The 20358-nt window shown below is 38.2% G+C and overlaps 1 protein-coding gene across 1 annotated transcript; it reads right to left on the reverse strand.

Annotated features, from left to right (window-relative positions):
• Positions 1-2762: 2762 nt before the first annotated feature.
• On the reverse strand, positions 2763-15493 carry mpp3b (MAGUK p55 scaffold protein 3b). The gene is made up of 19 exons (XM_079475776.1): positions 15431-15493; positions 15219-15337; positions 13209-13286; positions 12987-13067; positions 12472-12609; positions 12209-12290; positions 11298-11383; positions 11103-11177; positions 10789-10985; positions 10579-10643; positions 10094-10114; positions 9029-9070; positions 8629-8700; positions 5743-5901; positions 5583-5663; positions 4555-4648; positions 4288-4396; positions 3847-3969; positions 2763-3733 (listed from the first exon to the last, which is right to left on the reverse strand). The coding sequence occupies exons 1-19, from the start codon at positions 15453-15455 to the stop codon at positions 3554-3556; spliced, it is 1827 nt and encodes a 608-aa protein (XP_079331902.1). The 5' UTR covers positions 15456-15493; the 3' UTR covers positions 2763-3553.
• Positions 15494-20358: the final 4865 nt, after the last annotated feature.

Raw genomic sequence — 20358 nt, forward strand, 5'->3', positions numbered from 1 at the left:
AAGCGCGTCCAGCCGGTACGTCAAGCCTTGAGCGCATTGGTTAACGGTAACGCGTCGTGACGGCCAATGGGAGGCCAGGAACGTGAGGACCTCGACCAATCGGTGCACAGGACAAGATCATTCGTGGAGCGCGTGCGAGCAGTAGCTCATAGGGAGGCGGGGCAGACGATGAAGGACTGCCTGTGTGTAGACGCTGCAGGAGCTGCCATATGTTTAACACAGTTTCAAAAAGTCATTTCTGCGATAAACGACTTATGTCTCATTGTAGTTTTTATAATCCGCTTTTAAATATGACTTTGAATGATTATTTGAATGCCTACTGACATATGTACTGAAATAAATCTTTATCAAAACTGTGGCATAATGGGCCATAATGTCAATATTCATGCAAATGCAGACATAAAATAGGCCTGTGTTTGTTGTAGGGAGACAGCAAACACTTTCAAGCATATAAACATTTACACACTGTTAAAAACCTATTGATTCTAAATATAGTATTAAATATACAGTAACAAATATGTTCAGAGAAATAATATTAGGATATTTGTAAAATATATGGATTATGTCTATCCGTACGTTTTGGAGATTAAACATGAATGATTCTGCAGTCATACCCTACAGCTGTTTCAGTATACAATCAATTGCATGTTGCAATGTCATTCGCCTGTTGAGTAATGTGACCTACATTAGTCAGTTAACCATTAGAACGTCTAACAAGGTACAGCAATTGAAATCTGTAAAACTGTAAATGTATTTTCCATTGAATATGTTTTCCTATTCAGTAAGTTAATGAAAATTTCATGGGTACTCAATTCACCAATGAATCATAATATTTGTATTAATATTATAGTACATGGCACTATTTTGGGAAAAGAGTCATTATGACTGTTCATCACATCATGATAAAATCAAGATTTGTATTAGGGCATGTCATTTTTACATAATATAAATAATAATAATATGATTGCAATATAATAATAATTGTTAATTAATAATACAAATAATAATAATAGTAGAAGTAATAATAATACTTATAATAATCATTTTATTAATATGCTATATTATATAAATGCATGTAAAAATGACATACCCTAATACACATCTTAATTTAATCATGATGTGATGCTTGTTGCTAAATAGTCACAATGACTCTTTTCCCATTATTTACAAAAATATATTTTAGTGCTATGTACTGAAATATGGCTGATGAAATGAATGTGACATGTACCATAAATGAACCTGTCCCGAACATTTGAAACTTTATTTTGATCCAGCTAACTTCAAACTTTATGATATTCTATTCATGGCAAATACTGTTATATAATTTTTAAAAGCAATTTGCATCTGCAAAATACAATTACTGTATGGTTAATCCTATATATTATCTGTACTTCTTATCCTGTGTAATATAAGGGAGTGCTGGAGCCTATCCCAGCGTATCTTGGGTCAAAGGCAAGGATGGTTGGTCATATATTTTGGATAACTGTATGGGTTTGCTATGAACTAGACTAGACCAGACTAGACTAGAGGCTAATAAAAAGATGCTAATAATATACAGTATAACTTTAAGGTGTCATTTATTAACATTAATGCATTAGCGAACTAACAATGAGCAACATATGTTATAGCACATGTTTATTTTAGCATATGTTAACTAAAATCTTTTCTTGATTCTTGAATTAAAATGACCAAAAATAAAAAATGCATTGTGTTCAATGTCAAGATACGCATATAATTGAGGTCTGGACAAATTATGTCTCACCTTTTTATAATGCCCCCTCTCCCTTGAGGTAGCTTGCTAAATCTGTCTAAATCTAAACATACAGAACACTCTCAAGAGTGGACATTTCTTGAGTGGTAACTGTTGGTCCATTAACGCCACTTGCAAAACAGGAAGTAAAGGTTGCAGTTTAGCCACAGATGTCTCTAGCAGCAGAAGGCTATAACAGGCCTACATCACACAAATCATGTTTATATTATCAACATGCTAATAGAAGGGTTGGGCAATTCTTTCATCTCCATAATAAAATCCTTGCTTTTCATTAAAGTCAGGTGTTTTGTAACCCTAAAAATATGTTTTTATTAAAATGCACGAGACTGATAAACATGCTTATGTATAATGCTTGTAAAGATTTTGTTATTTTTGATGAACTTTGGAATGTTTTTCAATAGCTATTGTTTTTTTAGTGAGCGGAGTTGATTATGGATGATTTCCTGATGCGGTTTAAACAAAAGAGGGTGTGAGTGTTTTTTGCTTCATATCTGCAGATATGCTAACATGTCTTAAGTAAAACAGAGTGCAAAACATGCAAGAGCTTGCAAAGAGTTCTTCATTTTTCCTGATTCAACTGTAATTTTCCCACCCTGTCATGGCTTGACATATATAACACATGTCAGTCATGACAGGGTGGGAAAATTACACATCTTTGAACTATTTAATGGGAGGGTGAAAAAAATCACAAACAAAATATCCTTATATCTTGCTTTCATCTTTCTTTTAAATCCAACGATAAATTGACAAATATATTTTTGTAATGATTTGTGAATTGATCACAGGATTAGATATTGGTGACACATGAGAGGTTTAAACAATCACCTACTAATGAGTCATGTAGACTACTACTACCATCTGCTGCTGGGTGGCTGTATTAGCAGCATGTAATCTAACCGGACGACTAAAAAGTAATTTAACTGTATGCAGTCATACAAGTATAAATGTTTTACTATATATTATTTACTAACTTATTTGAAAACAATAAACACAGTGTTAAAGTATCGTTTATTATAACAATTTACATTCAAAAATATTCCATATATTCTAAATGGTACACATTCCTTACATTTCAAACAACATTCATAATATTTTGAACAACACTTTATATGGGCCTACTGATGTTATCATGCCTTTATGCTTTTTGACATCAATGTAGCAATTGCGTAATGAACTCCATCATACAGACATACATCAGTCGTCAACTTGATATACAAAACACTGACAATTACAACCATATAATGAGAGGCTGTGTCCAAATATGAAATATTGCCTTTTATTTTACACGGGGGAAAAAACACTGAAATTATTTGCAAATATACAGAATGCTATTTTACAATACTTTCCTCATCTACCTCATCTAAATATACACAGTCAGCATAAGACAACAAAACAAAAGACCTTCACACTAGACGGTTTGCCTGATGTAAACATAACCTCAGCTTGGACACCTGCCGCCGAGCAGTCTTGCATCATGATATTTATATAAAAATAAGGACGTCTGCCAGACCAGCTACATTTTTCCATCATTTAGAAGCAAAACCTATTGGATTTCCTGTCAAGCTTCTTCCATGCAAAATATAAATTGAAGTCTTCACTAGTACAGCAGAACAACAAACCGCCAGGACGTCCCACTTTGACACTTTTATCTCGCTTTTTCTTACTTCAGTTGAAGAGAATGAAACAATAACAGACAAACAACAAACTCAGATAGAGGCAGAGAGGTACTTTTTATAGTTCCATTACACCATATGCAAGAATAATTACGGGAAGCGATGAAGATCAAGATCGGACCCAGCTGACAGGCACCCACTGTGACTCCCTCTCAAGTCGTTCCAGAATATTCCTCAGCTTCACACAGGCACTGGCGGAGTCCTGTTTTATCAGGACCCTGTCCACTAGATGGCCATATTGTTGGTCCATCTGTTCGGCTGACTGCCTCATATCCTGCAGGTCTTCATCCTTTTAACAACAGGACAGGAAGTAAAACACAAAAACAGAATGTTGTTTAATGTGCGATTTTATACAATATTAATTACATAGGTGTACTGTACTATTGGTAATATTTGTCTCACTATGATGTGTCGGCTGTCATCCCTTCCAGGTGATGTGGTGCGTTGTTGGCGAGTCTCGGGAACATAAGGCTTTACAAAGATTACGTAGGGCTTAAACTCTGGTGTACGGAGAATTTTCAGGGCCTGGGAATGAAGTTCATAAAATAGCCAAAGTGTAAAAGTTATCAAATATGTTCACAACAAAGAACCAAGAAGAGAGACCACACCAACACCGATATCTTACATTTTTGCTTATATTCTCCGCTGGTTTATCTAGTACTTTATCTGCTGTTTCATTAAAGCCTCTCTCAAGAAAGCAATATCTTCAACACAAATCTTTTGTCTAATTTTAAAATATCAGTCAACTGAAGGCCCGCTAACAGGCCAAGGCTCCCCATTCAGAAAAACATATATAGATAATAACCGCAAGAGAATTGTAAATAACAGAAGTGTAACATTTACCTCAGGTTGAACGTCCACCAGACACACTTTATTTCTCGCCAGGACACTCCGTATCGCCCCAAGACTCGTCCCATATTGATTATTCTTATATTCACCATATTCAATAAACCTGAATATGCAGAGTATGTGGTTGTTACACGTATGTGGTTGTAAATCAAGTCACAATAACAGCCATGAAAATGTATGGCGTATATGAATCGATAAGCATTAAAAAAAATGGTGCATTAGGCATTAGATAAAAACATTTTCTTTATAAATGTAACCCACGTGTTAGATTGGACGTCAGCCTCAAAGGCCTGCTTAGAGATGAAGTGATATTCAATGCCCTCCTTCTCGTGGCTCTTCCTGGATCTTGTTGTATCTGTTAAAAACAGTAAGTATTATACCAATAAGCAGTGCAGTTTTGTGAAAAAAATCTACAGTACTGTAGTGATTTTTGATATTTGATATATGACATGCAGTTCAGACTTTAAAGTGCGTTTCTTTACAGATATGCATTTAGCTGAAGCTGTTATCCAAAGCGATTTACAGCAATAAAAAAACTATAAAAAAAGATTCATATTGGATAGTATCAGGGAATATAAGACGGTTTCATCAAACATTTTGAACAAAATTGAAAATAATTTCTGTAGAAATGACAGTATTACAGGCAGCTGTTTTACAGTACCTTACTGTAGCTTGACAGTTATGTAATTTACTGGCAACAGTGTGTTCAAAGATAAATTATCATTAAACACTAACAAGTCTTTATCCTTACAGAAAACAAATATAAATAATAGCCTCATGCAAAGCAGAATCAAAATTTGAAAAGAAAACAGAAAAAGGTTATGTGGATATTTGGTTCCCAGAATGCTTTGCATGAGGCTGTTATTTGATAGTTTTTTCTGAAATGATAAAGACTTGTTCATGTTTAATATTTATTTATCTTTGAACAAACTGTTGCCAATAAATTAGATAAATATAAATCTACAGTAAGTTACTGGCAACTAGCTGCATAACTACGGCAAAAATGTTTAGAGTGCAATAAAACACCCGTCCTCGTCTTGCTCAAAATGCATGGTGATCAATGGGTTTACTTATACTTTTATTAAAAAATTATATGTTAGATCAGTATTTCTGACCTCTTACTAATCCCTATCCCATGGAACAAAAAATATATAATATACTAGTACTACACTAAATTTAAACATTGCTTTATTCCTTTGATCATGACTAACCTTGCAGAAGGCACAAAGGGAGAGAATAAAAGCTGATGAAAGATTTCTCTAACATAAACAGAGAGAAATGTAACTCACGTGGGACAGCAACGCCATACCGATGAGGATTCTCAGCAACCACCTTCTGCTTCAGCTCATTGATTCGAGCACCAAGAGAACCTGCAGTAGGGGAAGAAAGCAAAACTGAAGCACAAAGGCAAACAAAATGAAGATGTATATTGTGCTGTGTTGAGCTTACCTATTAGCACCACAAGTCTCGGTTTATCGTGAGGTCTCATCTGATATAAAGTCACCTCTTCATATATGAAAAACTCAGTCTCTCCTGACTCTGGACGAGACTCTGCTGTTGAACCCTGATGATCCTTGCGGCTTAGCCTGAAACTTCTCCTGAGACCAGCTGTGAAAGATTAGATAGATTCATGTGAACAGAAAATACAGTGGAAATACAGAGGATGACAGAATCACATAAGCAAAAGTGGAAAGTGATGGGTCCTCCAGAATTGAAATGCCTCATACTGAACCAAGACACAAAAAGAATCTTTTGGTTGCTGATTTTATATAAAAATCAAGCAATTAACCACACACTGTAAGCAAAAGTTATTTAAGTTTACTGAATTAAGACTTTCCCAACATTTCTGTTTATTGACACCAAATACTGTACATATACAATCTAAAATGAGTTTAAGTAGATGGAACTTAAATTATTAAGTGAAAAAAATACCTAAAATAAATTAAAAAGCTTAATAAAACTTAAATAGCATATAAATATCAACATAAAAATAATGTGATAAATAATAATAAAATTCCAAGTGTTGTAAAATTGTTTTAAATTAAACTTAAATTAACAAAAAACATATGAAGTGTTTGGTTCCAAAATGAGATGAATTTCTTTTATTATCATGTTTTATTGTGTATGTTAGGGTCATCCAAAGGTATTTTCTTTATTATGGCTCAAATCAAAACAAACCAACTTCAGTTGGATTGATATTAATTGGACTGCACAAAAAAAACATGATTTTAGTTATTTCATTTTGGAAGCAAACTCTTCATATATAAAACAAAAAATATAAAATAAATGCTATTCAAAATATTACTAAAAGTATACTGTAGTTCCCCTTCCGTCGGCCTCTCGACGTTGTGTTGAAAGACTGACTGGGGTTTGATCTTGAGAACCTCATCATCTCAGAGAGGAATTTAAAAACGACAATGGGCTTGGCGAATGGCACACGCATGCCAGTCTCTGCTCCGTACATACGGTAATAAAAGGAAGTTGGCGGCGGTCATTCATTCATCCTTGGTTCTTCGGAACCTGCTTCCCAGCACCGCACTGTCAGCCACCAAACCAGCCCCCCAGGGCACAATGAAGCAGATAGTCCCTCTGGTTCCGCTGTCACGGTTCATGGGCACTTGGCAGCGCAACAGCCCGTCACACAGGCTAGAGAGGAAGTTCCGTCTCGGTTACGCGACCCAGTTCGCCAGGCACCCGCCCAAGTTTTGGGGCATTCTCTACACCATGGTATAAGGAAAGAATGCCCCCGTGTTTTGTGAGGAGGTTGTCGCCCTTCCAGGGAAAGGTGCAATCGAACCCGTCCTCCTAACCGAGATGTCTTCTGGGTTTTGCTGCGCCCCATTTTGGATCTGCGCCTCCTGAACAAGCACCTGCACAAGCAGCCGTTCAGGATGTCAGTTCGTCACCAGGATTGGTCCGTGGCAATCGACCTGAAGGACACGTACTTTCACGTCTCTATCCTCCCTTCGGGTTAACATGGAAAAGAGCAGGCTCTCCCCTACGCAGAGTTCCTCTTATCTCGGTATGGAACTAGACTCTGTCCGTATGTCAGCACGTCTCACCCACGAGCATGCACAGTCAGTGCTGAACTGTCTGAGGTTGATCAGACAGACTCCTGGGGCACATGGCATCATCAACAGGTGTAATCTGCGGTACGTCTGCGAAAGTGCCTTCTCCCCTTTTCCAGTGAGTCTAGCGCGCTATATAGCCTCCCTACTACCCCCCCCTTAGGGCAAAGTTCAGGCATCCCATCCATCACTAGCATTGGCATTTTTGGTAAACAGACCGGCGTTGCGTTCTGTTGAAACCGAGTCCAGTATTGGTAGAATCACCCCTGCTCAGGTGGACCCCGATACTAGGGATATTGCCCCATTGTATTCCTCACTCCTGATTTCCCTAATAGTGAATCTGAGACCTCCCCGCCGGTGGTTATCCCACCTGGGTTTGTCACCCTATTCGCAGACACATTTTCTCACATGTTATTACCCCACTGGTGAGACCATGTTAGTGTCTCCACATGTAACCTCCCCTTGTAGTAGGTTGTGGCCTCCGTAACACACTCTTCAACGAGGAGAGCAGTGTTTACCCAGTTTTACGTGTCTGTCAATACAGGCTTCTCAGTATGACCACTACTGATTCCACTGGGAGATTACGTCTCGCAGTAGCGCTCACTTGTGACTCACTAGTCTAGTCACTGTCGCTTCGCTTGAGGTCGTGACACGGCTCTGCGCCGTGGCGTGTAGAGGTAGATCCCTAGTCAGTCTCTCAGCACAAAGTCGAGAGACCGACTGAAGGTCTTCATTCCACAACACTTTCCCGACCCGCTGCAGCGACCGAGAGATACCTCGCTGGTTCCTCAGCCCAAAGGGTGAATGGATGACCGCCGCCATCTTTTATACCCATATGTAAAGGGTGGAGACTGCCTTGCATGTGCCATATGCCAAGCCCATTGGCGTTTTTAAATTCCTCTCTGAGATGATAGGTTCTCAAGATCAAACCCCAGTCAGTCCTGTTCCCTCCATCAGGGAACGGAGATTACAGTCGTAACCGAGATGTGTTCCCACGTATAATGGAAGAAAATATATTTTATGGAATTTTAGCGCCTTTTAAAAAACTATTTTGTATTTTTTAAAATACAGTCAAAAAACTTAAAATTACAGAAAAAGATAGCAAATTTACAAGATCAACAGGGAAAACATATTATTTTATGGCTAATTTCTGGCACCCCAGCTGGATTTTTCTGCAGTGTACAAAAAATACTGTATATCTGATTTTTGCATTGTATCCAAAGCGTAAATAAAGCAGCATCTATAAATAAAGCAAAAAATGTGGTACCTGAGTAAAATTCCCAGGAAAAAGCATGGCCACAGGATGGTGCCACCGCCTTCCACTTTGGAGAAACTACAACTAATGTTAGACCATCACACATCCAACATTACTCTACAAAGAGCATTGCAAGCAGTCAGCCATGCCAAAGCCTTCATAAGCCATTCGCCTGATGCAATAGTCCCCTGACTACAGCAGTAATACAATAAGTTCCACAAACATAAAAGAGCATCACTCTTTTAAAACCCAAAAGACCTAAAGCACGCATAAAAAAAATGTCGGAGGCCAGCAGCAGAGCAACGAGCTGTCACTATGAGAATGACCCATGGCATCTTACGATGCGCCAAGCCCATGTGTTACGCAGTCAAGTGCACAATAAAACCAAGAGACATTTAAAGCACGCTCTCACCGATGTGGTGTCCACTTCCACTGCCCTCACTATTACAGTCTTCTGGTGGGTGGGTTGGGTCAGGGAGAACAGAAGAGATGGCAGGAAGGGGTACAGCAAGGAGAGGACAATCAGTGGGGTGGTGGGAAATATTTCACAAGGATATTTTACAGGAGGGGTCAGAATTACTAGAAAGCGCAGCCAAACCACAACGGCAATCACAAGTCTTGAACTCTTGTATTCTTCTTTTTTACTGTATGCAGGCAGTTTAAACACTGTACTGGTTTCATTCATTTTCTAGTCATGATTTTAGGATGGTCACCCAGCAAGTGCATTTGGTCAATGGCAATGAATGCTGAAAATCCTCATTTTTGATGTTGGTTTTATGTGTATTTGTGTATAATAAAAGTATATGAACACATCCTTTAATAAATGTACATTTGAATAAATAAATACATAAAAAATTCAAAGGCGACTTCTTTCGTTGTCTTAAAAATAAGGTCAATATATCTGATATTTTTAGGATAAGCTGTACCACTCTATAAACAGGTGTGTTTAAACAACACATTTCATTCATTAATGTGTTGTCCTTAACTGAATACATCTTTTATTTCGTCTTATTTCTGGGACAACATGTTGTGTTACTTTTTAACGTAACACAACAGTCATTTTAACAATGACTTAAATTTGATAAACAAAAACTTTTTAAAATGTGAGAATATTTGTAAACAAAAGTCAAAAAGCATAAATAATATAAGAATAATAAATAATAATAAAGGATTTACTTCTTAAGTTGATCGTTTACACCATCTAGACATTTTTGCTTTGGGACAATTCAAAATAATTCAAAATAAAGAAATATATACACAGTGCATGAGTATATAGTAAAGAATAATGAACAAAAAACTAAGTTATTCTAATCAACAAACCTTGTCTGAAAAAAATGTATGAAACACATTCTAATGTATTTCTAGATAGAAGCATCAGAAATAAAGAAAATGTCATGGCATTGACCCATTTACAGATACATTTGAGAACCTATGACTCGATAATTTTTTTCGACTGCATTTTGTCAAAATCACTAACCTTTATCACAAGTCTGATCACCTGGGGAAAGCATAATGAGGAAACAAACACAACAGCTGAAACACTAATATATATGAAAGGCGAATAAATAAGGAATTCTGCAACAAGTAGCCTATTGTCATTAGTGAGTACAGTAAAATATCATCACTGTCATTTTGAAACCTTGTTTGTACAAATTTGCTGTTTTTCAGAAAAACTAAATCTAATCTTAATGAATATAAACTTGACAAGCACATTTAAATAGTTTTTTATTGTTAGATTACGTCAAAACCTAAAACGCAGGGAATTGTTGTTTTAAGATGTACCAACTACCAACAAGTTCCCCCATTTCCTGATTTCTCTTTCGAAAGGTTTATCACACTGTGTTATTTTCTAGTTGTCTGGTCAATAATAGCTGCATTTGCATATAATGTGTTTTAACTCAAACGTATCATTAGCTACTGTAGGTAGTGGGTGACCTCAAGCAGTAGCTTCTGAGAACTTACATGGTGCTGCTCTGGGTGATTTTGGGCTCTGGTAAGTTCCCATTTTCATTCTATACAGCAGTCGCCTGAAGATGTAAGAGGTAGTGACAAAACATGTTAATGTAAGTATCTATCTTCCAAGATCTGGACACACGTTGAGATGTGTGTGTCAATGGGCTGGTGACAGTAACCAAACAATAATTGTTGATGACCATGTTGACATTATCGTACCTCTCCTGGAACTGTTTTGAAGGAATAAGTCCAGCACGCAGGTTGCTGTCTCCCACCCGTTTGGCCTGCCACCATGTTGGGTCATCCTGGCTAACCACCTGCAGGATGTCTCCACGCTCGAAAGGTAGTCCCGCCTCCTGACACGGCGTGGCTTTGTCTTCAAATGGTGTGTAATCAAACAAGGCTCTTAAATAGACCTTAATATAAACATAAAATAATTTGCAAATGCTGTTGCTTCACAATTTTAGTCACTGTGCTAATTATTTATCTATTTTTTGTCTCTCCAATGGACTGAAAACTGGAATTGTATTCACCTTACTCTCTTTGAATTTGTCCTCCTCTTTAATGGCAGGGATTATCTTCAGGGTGATCGAGCCTTGAGATTGAGACTGCATCCCAGCGAGACAATAAACAGCAAGGACATTTAATCACAAAAGTTCTTTTTGTTGATAAAGTATGTTCGGGAATGACTCAGCTTTTGTGAAAGTAAGGACGAATCGTGCACACACCAGAATCTGGCTGATCTCCTCAGGACGTTTGTGTATGATTAGATTTCCATTGACTTCCCTGAGCTCATCTCCAACATGCACCAGACCTAAAGGAGCGTTCAGGCAACATAAATCACAGTGTATTCAAAACATATTGGGGTCCAGCATCCATTTCACATGCTTTGCTTTCCTAAATTCCTAAATGCTTTCCTAAATCTTCTATTGTGTTCAACAAATTTCCACAGAACAAAAATATAACACAATTATGTTTCCTACTATGGTAGTCAATGGTGTCCCAGAACTGTCAGTTGCTAACATTCTTCCAAATATCTTTCTTAGTGTTCAACCACACAAATAAATGTATAGAAGTTTGGAACAACTAAAGGGTGAGTAAACTATGTCTTTTTTGATGATGTCATGTTTTGGGTGAACTATCCCTTTAAGTGTCATTCAATACAATCATAAATCAGTTTTCATAAAGAGTCAGATTTCCATTGCAACATAAAATCCATCTTTGTATATTTCCAGTGTAATCTGTAATCCCCAGCAAAGCATTATCTCAAGGATTTTAGTCAATATTTTGCTTGTTATTAAATATCCTGCTGGACAACGCTATTAATATCAACAAAATCATGATTCTGCTCTGAGTACAGTCTCGCTCATTGCTTTTTAAAATGTATTTTTTGTTTTGTATATTTTTAGCGATTCTTAAAGAATCAATATTTGTGTGACACTAGTCACTATATCTCCCATGTTTTCCTTCTCATACAATAAAGAATGACATTATCTTTCACAGTTTTTGACTTACATGCTCTCTATCTGTGTCATCACAGATTATGTTACACCAAATCTGTCTTTTCTGTCTAACCACAGTGAAAAAACTCACATGAGACGATTATGCGGAAAGGGGGAGTGTCCAGGCTGTCACTTACCACTGCGGTCTGCTGCCCCGCCCCTCATGATTCTAGCAACTACCACCGCTCCAGTAACCTCATCCCTGCGGATAGTCGCACCCTAAAAACACAAAACAACATGCTACAGCAGACTACATTTATCACAGTCAATGACTTAATAAAACTGCAAATCAAAAGATTATGAAAATATTAGTGCAATAGGAAAATGTATGTAAATGATGACAGAATTTTATATTTTGGGTGAACTACTGCAGAAACCAATGTCTTATGATGAAACTCACAAGAGGCTCCTTGTTCTTCACCAACCGGACAATTTTCACAGATTCTTCCTCTAATTCATCATCTAGATCATCTGGCAGTGGGGGGAGCACAGGGTCAAAGTTTTTCTGTGCCACAGTGTCATGTACCGTTAGCACTGCCTGGTGGGTCATAAGAGGAGAAAAGTTACAACAATAGTTGTCACACTACTTTATTAGTGATGTGGAAGAAAAGCTGTACATACTGTATATGTGTGTAAAATGTATGCATTTCTGCTGAAAAATATATAAAAAAATCTAATACATGTCTAATATAGGCTTTTGACTCTGTCTAGTCATGCTATCAATTAAATACAGATAAAAATACATATTTCAAATGAATGTAACATTTTACAGTTGCTTAGTTAGCTATCAGGAACTTTGTACAGGAACAATGAACAAAATCTTTTACGGATTGCATTTAGTCATTTCTACAAATGTTGATTAATTAAAAAAATATTATGTAAATTATGTTTTTATAAACTATGTGAGATTTGAACCTTCACATGTGGAGCGGTCAGAAGTGTTAATAATTCTCTCTCATCTTCATCCAGTGGTCCATTCTGTAGCTCCTCTGAAACCTGTCAATCAAACCACAAGATCAATGTTGTGACGACCAAAGATTTGGTGTCACCACAGCAAGAATTATCAGTAACAATACTTTCAATTATACATGTCAAATAAATTGTCAACGTTTGCAGTAAGAGGGCAAACACACTTACGTCCTCCGCTAAACAGGAGGCGCTGTGGAGCACGGGGATCGGGCTTTGGAGCTGAAACTGCCTCAATCGTTCATGGATCTGCGAAAAACGGCCAGAATATCAGAATTGTTTAGAAAATTGAAGTGTTCACGTTTTAAATAAAGACATGACCGTGTGCAATATGCCATCAGAAACTAGTAGTTAAAAGAGAAAATCACATATTTGTTTACTTTAGATATGCTGGATTTCTGATTTTTTATTTGAAATTTGACCATTGCTCAGCTCCCGTGGCATCATGGGACAGAGAAGTGTCCATCTGATGCACACTCACAAATCTCGACGGATATTTCTCGCCTATTGTTTGTGGATACTGCGGTTTCGGACATACTACTTGTGACTCATACTCATTTTCGCCCACTATATAGTAGGGAAGAAGGTGATTTCGGACACACGGTTAGTCACAAACATGAATAATAAGGATTTCTAGAAAAACAATCATGAAATATGGAGATACAAGGTTTCAGAATGACAGCAGCTACAGTGCCCTCCACAATTATTGGCACCCCTGTTTAAGATGTGGTCGTGGACGTCTACAACATAGAAACCGTATGCAAAAAAAAGATAAACATCCAACCTTTCATATAAGTACATTACTTTGGTGGTAAAAACAAAATCACACATTTAGAAAAAAAAACATGAAATTATGTGTCCCACAATTATTGGCACCTCTAACAATTCCGCTGAAAAATGTAACTGTTTTTTTAAATATATATTTTTCTGTATTTGCTGAAGTTGGTCAGGGTATCTAGGAACTTTTAATTAGTAATTCATGACTTCCTGTTTCCCTGGGGTATAAATATGACGTGACACTGAGGCCTAATTCTCTTACCCATTTGTCAACATGGCAAAGACAAGAGAATACACCATTCAAGTAAGGCAGATGTGTGTCGACCTTCATAAGTCAGGCAATGGCTACAAGAAAATAGCCACTCGCTTTAACTTCCCCGTTTCAGAGGAATCATTAAGAAGTTTTAAACAACTGGAACAGTGACAAACAAGGCTGGAAGAGGTCCCAAGTTTATCTTGCCACAACGCACAGTGAGGTGGATGGTAAGAGAAGTAAAAAAAGTCCTAAGCTCACTGTCACAGAATTGCATCAAAGAGTGGCATCTTGTGGTCACAAAGTCATCAAAACAACCATCAGACGCTCTCTACATGCCAACAAGCTGTTTGGGAGGCATGCAAGGAAAAAGCCTTTTCTCACTAACACTCACAAACGTAAACGTCTGGAGTTTGCTAAGCGGCACTGGGACTTCAACTGGGATCGTGTGCTTTGGTCAGATGAGACTAAGATTGAGCTTTTTGGCAACAAACAACAAACATGGCAACAAACATGCTTTGGTCAGATGAGACTAAGATTGAGCTTTTTGGCAACAAACACTAAGTTGGTCTGGCGTAAAACAAAAGATGAGTATGCCGAAAAGCACCTCATGTCCACCGTAAAGTATGGTGGAGGATCAGTGATGCTGTGGGCCTCTTTCTCTTCCAAAGGCCCTGGGAACCTTGTTAGGGTGCATGGCATTATGAACGCTTTGAACTACCAGGTAAAAACTGCTAAAAACCTGATGGCCTCTGCCAGAAAGCTGAAGATGGGACGGTATTGGGTCTTTCAGCAGGATAATGATCCAAAACATGCGGCAAAATCTACACAAAAATGGTTCAGCAGTCACAAACTCAAGGTCCTCCCATGGCCATCTCAGTCCCCAGAACTCAACCCAATCGAAAACCTGTGGGGCGAGCTAAAGAGGAGAGTGCAGAAGAGAGGACCCAGGACACTGGATGATCTAGAAAGATTGTGCAAAGAAGAATGGTCAAAGATCCCTCTCTCTGTGTTCTCCAATCTTGTGAAATGTTGCAGACAGGAGATTAAGTGCTGTCTTGTTGGCAAAAGGGGGTTGTACAAAGTATTAACATCACGGGTGCCAATAATTGTGGAGGGCACTGTATATATAGTCATCATGCATTACATACTTTCATTAAATAGCTGAGGCTCCTTTCACTGAAGGCCTCTCTGAGAAAGACCAGGTCCTCCTTATGGTTTGCTTCTGGGTGAAGCTGAGAGGTGAGGAGCGCTAGCATCTCATGTAAACCTGCAGCAAGTAGAATAATGCAGTCTTGAGGTTGTAGTGTTATGCTGAAAGGGATTAAATGATAGCATCAAGACTGCTGTATGAAGTACCCACCTGTGACAGGTGATAGAACAGGCATGGCTGCTCATGAGACAGTCGGAGATGCTGGAAAATGATTCTTTTCTCTTAGGTCACTCAGAATGCAGGTTCTTCTGAAAGACCTGTTATCCACAAAAAAAGTAAAAATGTTTTTGCACAAAACGGCATTAGGAACCCCCTTGGCTGATTCTTTTTTAATCATCTGCAAGTGTAGTAAATAACAAATATTAATTTAATAGTAATGGTCCACACTAAATTCATTTGGCAAATCATGTAAAAAACTTTCATTAAAATGCATTTATTTACATTTCATATTTACATTACATATTATATTTCTGGTTGTACAGTATAGTGAGGTTCATTAATAAAACGTTATCAAAAGAAAATTAAAGACATCTTAAAAATGGCAATTCATTTCACATCATTTATTAATGTTAGATCACAGTATAAAATGTTGCATCAATATCAAGTAGATAAAAAGAAAACATCCGTCTTCAATAGGGTATAGGCACTAGATCTGAGAAAATTAGTGAAGTAAGTAGAAACATGATCACCTAACCCCCTAAAAGAGTCCCGCGGAAACTAATCTCATGGCAACAACAATCAATACTTTGTCACATCCTTTCATCCCAAGAGATGGAGCAAAATGACAGGACAGTTATTTATAAATTCCTTTGAACCTGTTTCTTTTTTGGTCAGACTTTGTCCATCTGAAAGTGATGCTTTTTCAGTAGGACTGTTAGTATTGTGTGGAGCTAATGTAATAATTCTTCCTGTCTGCACATCAATACAGCCAAATGGCCATAAACACTGCACATAATGCAATGTGATTCCCTTAACTGTGAATATTTAGAAAAAGCATCTGTCAACACTTGAAAAAGGAGAACATTATGAAAAACATTTGTAATTTTATTTTGGAAACTTAAAAACAAAGAATATATATGAAGAAAATATTCTAGGTGTAATTCAAAGCCGGCGGAAGATTTTTCATTCATATACAGGCCCAAAGTTTAGATCTTAGCTTTTTAAAAATGGCGTACATTCTGTGAAACAGAGATGCGTTCTAAAGTTGGCAAATTTCACACATGGAGTTTAAACCCTGATACCGTATGTGTGGTACATTTTTGAAGGGTGTTATGGTGTTCAAATTTGGTACAGCTTGTACCAGACCAGCTGCAGCCTTACCAGGACTTTTGGTTTTCTGAAAGCCGTTTAATCCATCCTGATTCTCTCGAAAAAATACAGAAGCATCTCTCATTTTCTCTTTCTCTCTGATTATGACGTGCTACATGGAAAGATTACACAGGATTTTGTCTCTCTTCATCTCATTCTGCAGATGCGTTGGGAGGATTCTCACCAGACATATGCTCAGATCAGGCGTCTCTCACTGCTACTTTACAGCCCAGCTTGCTGTTTGAAATGTCATCTATCTCACCTGCACCCACATAAGAAAAGGAATCACATTACAGTCATTCGAGTTAAGCGGTTAACGGTCACCTTGAGAATTTCAGAAGTTCACCTCAGCTACATCTCCACACTTGGACACACTTGTTTAACATATGGTAATGGCACAAAGAAATTCGGTTTAAGGCACGCTATGCAGGGTTTTCCATACAAAAATACTTGTTCAGCAATACGTCTCGGAGATGTCAGCTGTCAGACGTCATATAGACATCTAGAAGATGTCTGTAAGATGTTTATGATTTAGAATGGATGTAAAGTTGCTCTTTCTAAGATGTTTAGCAGATGTTTTTACACAGCAGATGCTTCCAGATCTCCAGATCTTTAGCAGACGTAATACAGACGTTCAGACGTCTCTGAGACGTATTGCAGATGAGCAAACTATGTCTTGCAGACGTAAGCCAGATGGATTGCGATCTGGGTCAGACATAACAAAGCTACAAAAATGTTTATGCAACCAAAAAAACAAAACAAACACGAATATAGCAAATCTGCTGGACACGTATCTTTCGACGGGCACTTTATACGGGCAGTTTATGTTCACACTAAATCCTAGAGCTAAAAAATAACCCTTGAGGACAGTAAGACTGGCCATAAACTGGTCATGTCTAACACACAAAACTCAACGGTTATGAATGCGAGCAGCCAGGCACAAACCAACTAAAAACAATGCATTCATCGTCAGAGACTAAAGCTGTGTTCCAAAACATTGTCCCGAATTATAATCGATTCATTTGTGTTCGTGACACGAATTTCCCCCTTTTGTTCGTGTCAGTCAGCACGACTTACAGTCTACCTTATTTTAATATGCGGTATCTTTCATAGGTGCTGAGTGACACGAAAGAAAGGAGGAAATTTGAATCAATAGATGCCAAATGTCGTGCCTATGCCACGAACTGCCTTGAGACTGGGTTGTGTGTTCACAACAATGTGAGGCATAGCCTTCCTCACTCTACAATACTCGTGGGATTACTTGAAAAACATTGCATGACAGCGAGTGTCTTCACGCGTCCGGATGTGTCAAACTAGACATTTTAATCAGCTCTTTGTGCGAATTTCATCCCCTCTCTTTTTAATAAAACAGTGGGTCTTCTACCCAGTCCTTGCCCTCACAGAGTAATTCATGTAAGGCTGAAAACATGCCCCGCTGGGGACAAGGTCATTTGGCCATCCTTCTGCCACCATCTGTCCTCTCTACCATCATACACTGCTAAACACCACCATTAGTAATAACAACTCTGCCTCTATCTTTACCTTTTGTGTATGTGTGTATAGGATACATACTGTAGATGGTTGAATGCAAGCATTGACATCAAATAAAAATCTGTTGGGAGCATAATTTTGTAAATGGCATTAGCAGCAGTCAGTGAGATCTAAGGGATACCGCCAAATGCAACCAACTTCAGATTATCGGAAAACTACACATCAAAACAAAGCTCATCACAATATGAGTCATAATATATGCATACAAGCCGAATGATTAGTTGACGTATAGAAGCATGCATGCATGTACACTTGTTTGCTTTTCTTTGAAAGTTTCAATTGACTCTTGAAGAGAAAATTATGTTTTATATCCCCGAATATTTACTTAAAATGTTGTGCATTCAGACATATTTGGCTGGTCCTCACAGGGTATTCAGAAAATGACATGCACGCAGTCATGACATAAGACAAATCACAGGTGCACAGCAAGACGTTCAAGACTCCCCAAGACTCAGAAGAAAGAGAAGCTCCTGAGGGATAAAAAGAAGCTGTCTGCAGAACTCTAAAACACAGCATCACATCTTCATCAATCTCAAATAAAACAGCAACATCACTGTGAGAAACTAAAGGGGATCTGAGGAATGTTAAGTGATACCCAGCATCTGTATCTATCTTATCCCAGTAGATGTGCATCCCAGAGTCTCCCCCAAGGGGTCTGGCACTGGACGTGGCCAAAAGAAAAAGCATTACTGGATGCTGAAACCCTTCAAGTATCGAATCCTTCACCCCAACGCCCCACATCACCCGGCCCCCAACCCCCCTTACACATCAACCCATGCAAACAAGAGAACGCCCCTGGATCGCTTACCTTTCACTGTGCATGTGTGTGAGCGAGAGAGTATTTCCGCTTACACGGAGATACCCTTGGCATCTCTGTGGCAATACCTGCTACACTGACTCGATTCTCTGCTAGTATGTCTCGTTCACTCCCTTCCCCCTCTCTCCCTCTCTCCCTCTCCCTCTCTCTCTCTCTCGCTCACATACACACACAATCTTCAGCCCTCCCTCAATCCCTTGCTCGATCACCATCCCCCACTGCTCCTCTTCCTCTCTCTCTCATCTAATGATGCTTGCTCGGATATGCCAGGAGCTGATAGGCAGTTTCAGCTTGGCTCTATAAAGTATACTGCTTCGGTTCCATCAAATGCGTGAATCAAACACAAGTTGTGTTTTCTGTCCTATGGCTTTCTTAACCTTTACAAGACAATAGAAGTAGGATGTCTTGAGTGGGCAAACTGAGCATGGACACCAGAAAATAAACATAAATGCAGTTGGAAACTTTACCACAGTTCTTTTGGATGAATAGAAGTTTTAGCCTCATAAAATGATGCACATTGGGATCTCAAATGACATACTATACACTATGCAAAGGCATAGTTCATCTAGAAATGTAAATTCTGTCACAATTTACTCACCCAAACCTGTACGACTTTCTTCTGCAGAACGCAAAAGATATTTTGAAGAATGCTGGTTACCCAATGATGGCGGTACCCATTCACTTAGAAGTGGATTCCTAGACCAGGGCAAATGTAAATTATGACAACATAATGTGTTTCAATAAAAATCTATTTGTACGTTGTCCAAATGACCTCAGTCACCATAAGATTCCACAGGAGAACTTTGCTCGTGCAGCAGCTAATAGCCCATCACTCCCAAGTCCATTGAGTGCGTGAAGTGTCCAGTGTTCCAGACTTCATATTTTCGGTTGAATACGTGCATCATCCAAGTACTTAAGGTGCACTTTGTTTTGGACTTGAAAGTGAGTGTGAACATACTTCTACAAACTACAACTACACACTAGAAAATGGTGTAGGAATAGTGCTTAAAGTGACAGTTCATACAGAACTGAAAATTATGTAATCGTTTACTCACCCTCTTGTCATTTCAAAAGATATTTTGAAGAAAGTCGATATTATTCACTTCTATTGTATAGAGACAAAACCAAGTGAATGGGCTCCAGTTAACATTTTTAACTTTTGTGTCCTGCTGAAGCAAGAAAGTCATACAGGCTTGAAACAACAAAAGAGAAATGATGTGAATGATGACAGAATTGTTAATTTTTTATTATTATCACTTTAAGTGCGCGATTTGGAAGCACCTTCTGTATCTGCGCAAAGAAAACAGGGTCTTAGGTTCGTATTTTCAAATGTTTTATTGTTTTTTTAAATGATAAAGGAACAACAAAAAGCGACAACACAAAGTACAACATAGTATAACAG

Source organism: Barbatula barbatula (assembly GCF_947034865.1).
Source record: "Barbatula barbatula genome assembly, chromosome: 16".
NCBI lineage: Eukaryota > Metazoa > Chordata > Actinopteri > Cypriniformes > Nemacheilidae > Barbatula > Barbatula barbatula.

Coding starts and splice junctions, on each gene's coding strand:
- mpp3b (XM_079475776.1), bottom strand. CDS start 15,455: ATGCCTGTTCTATCACCTGTCACAG. Junction 10,644..10,788: donor TCAAAACAGTTCCAGGAGAG/GTACGATAATGT, acceptor TTACATCTTCAG/GCGACTGCTGTATAGAATGA. Junction 3,734..3,846: donor ATGACAGCCGACACATCATA/GTGAGACAAATA, acceptor TGTTGTTAAAAG/GATGAAGACCTGCAGGATAT.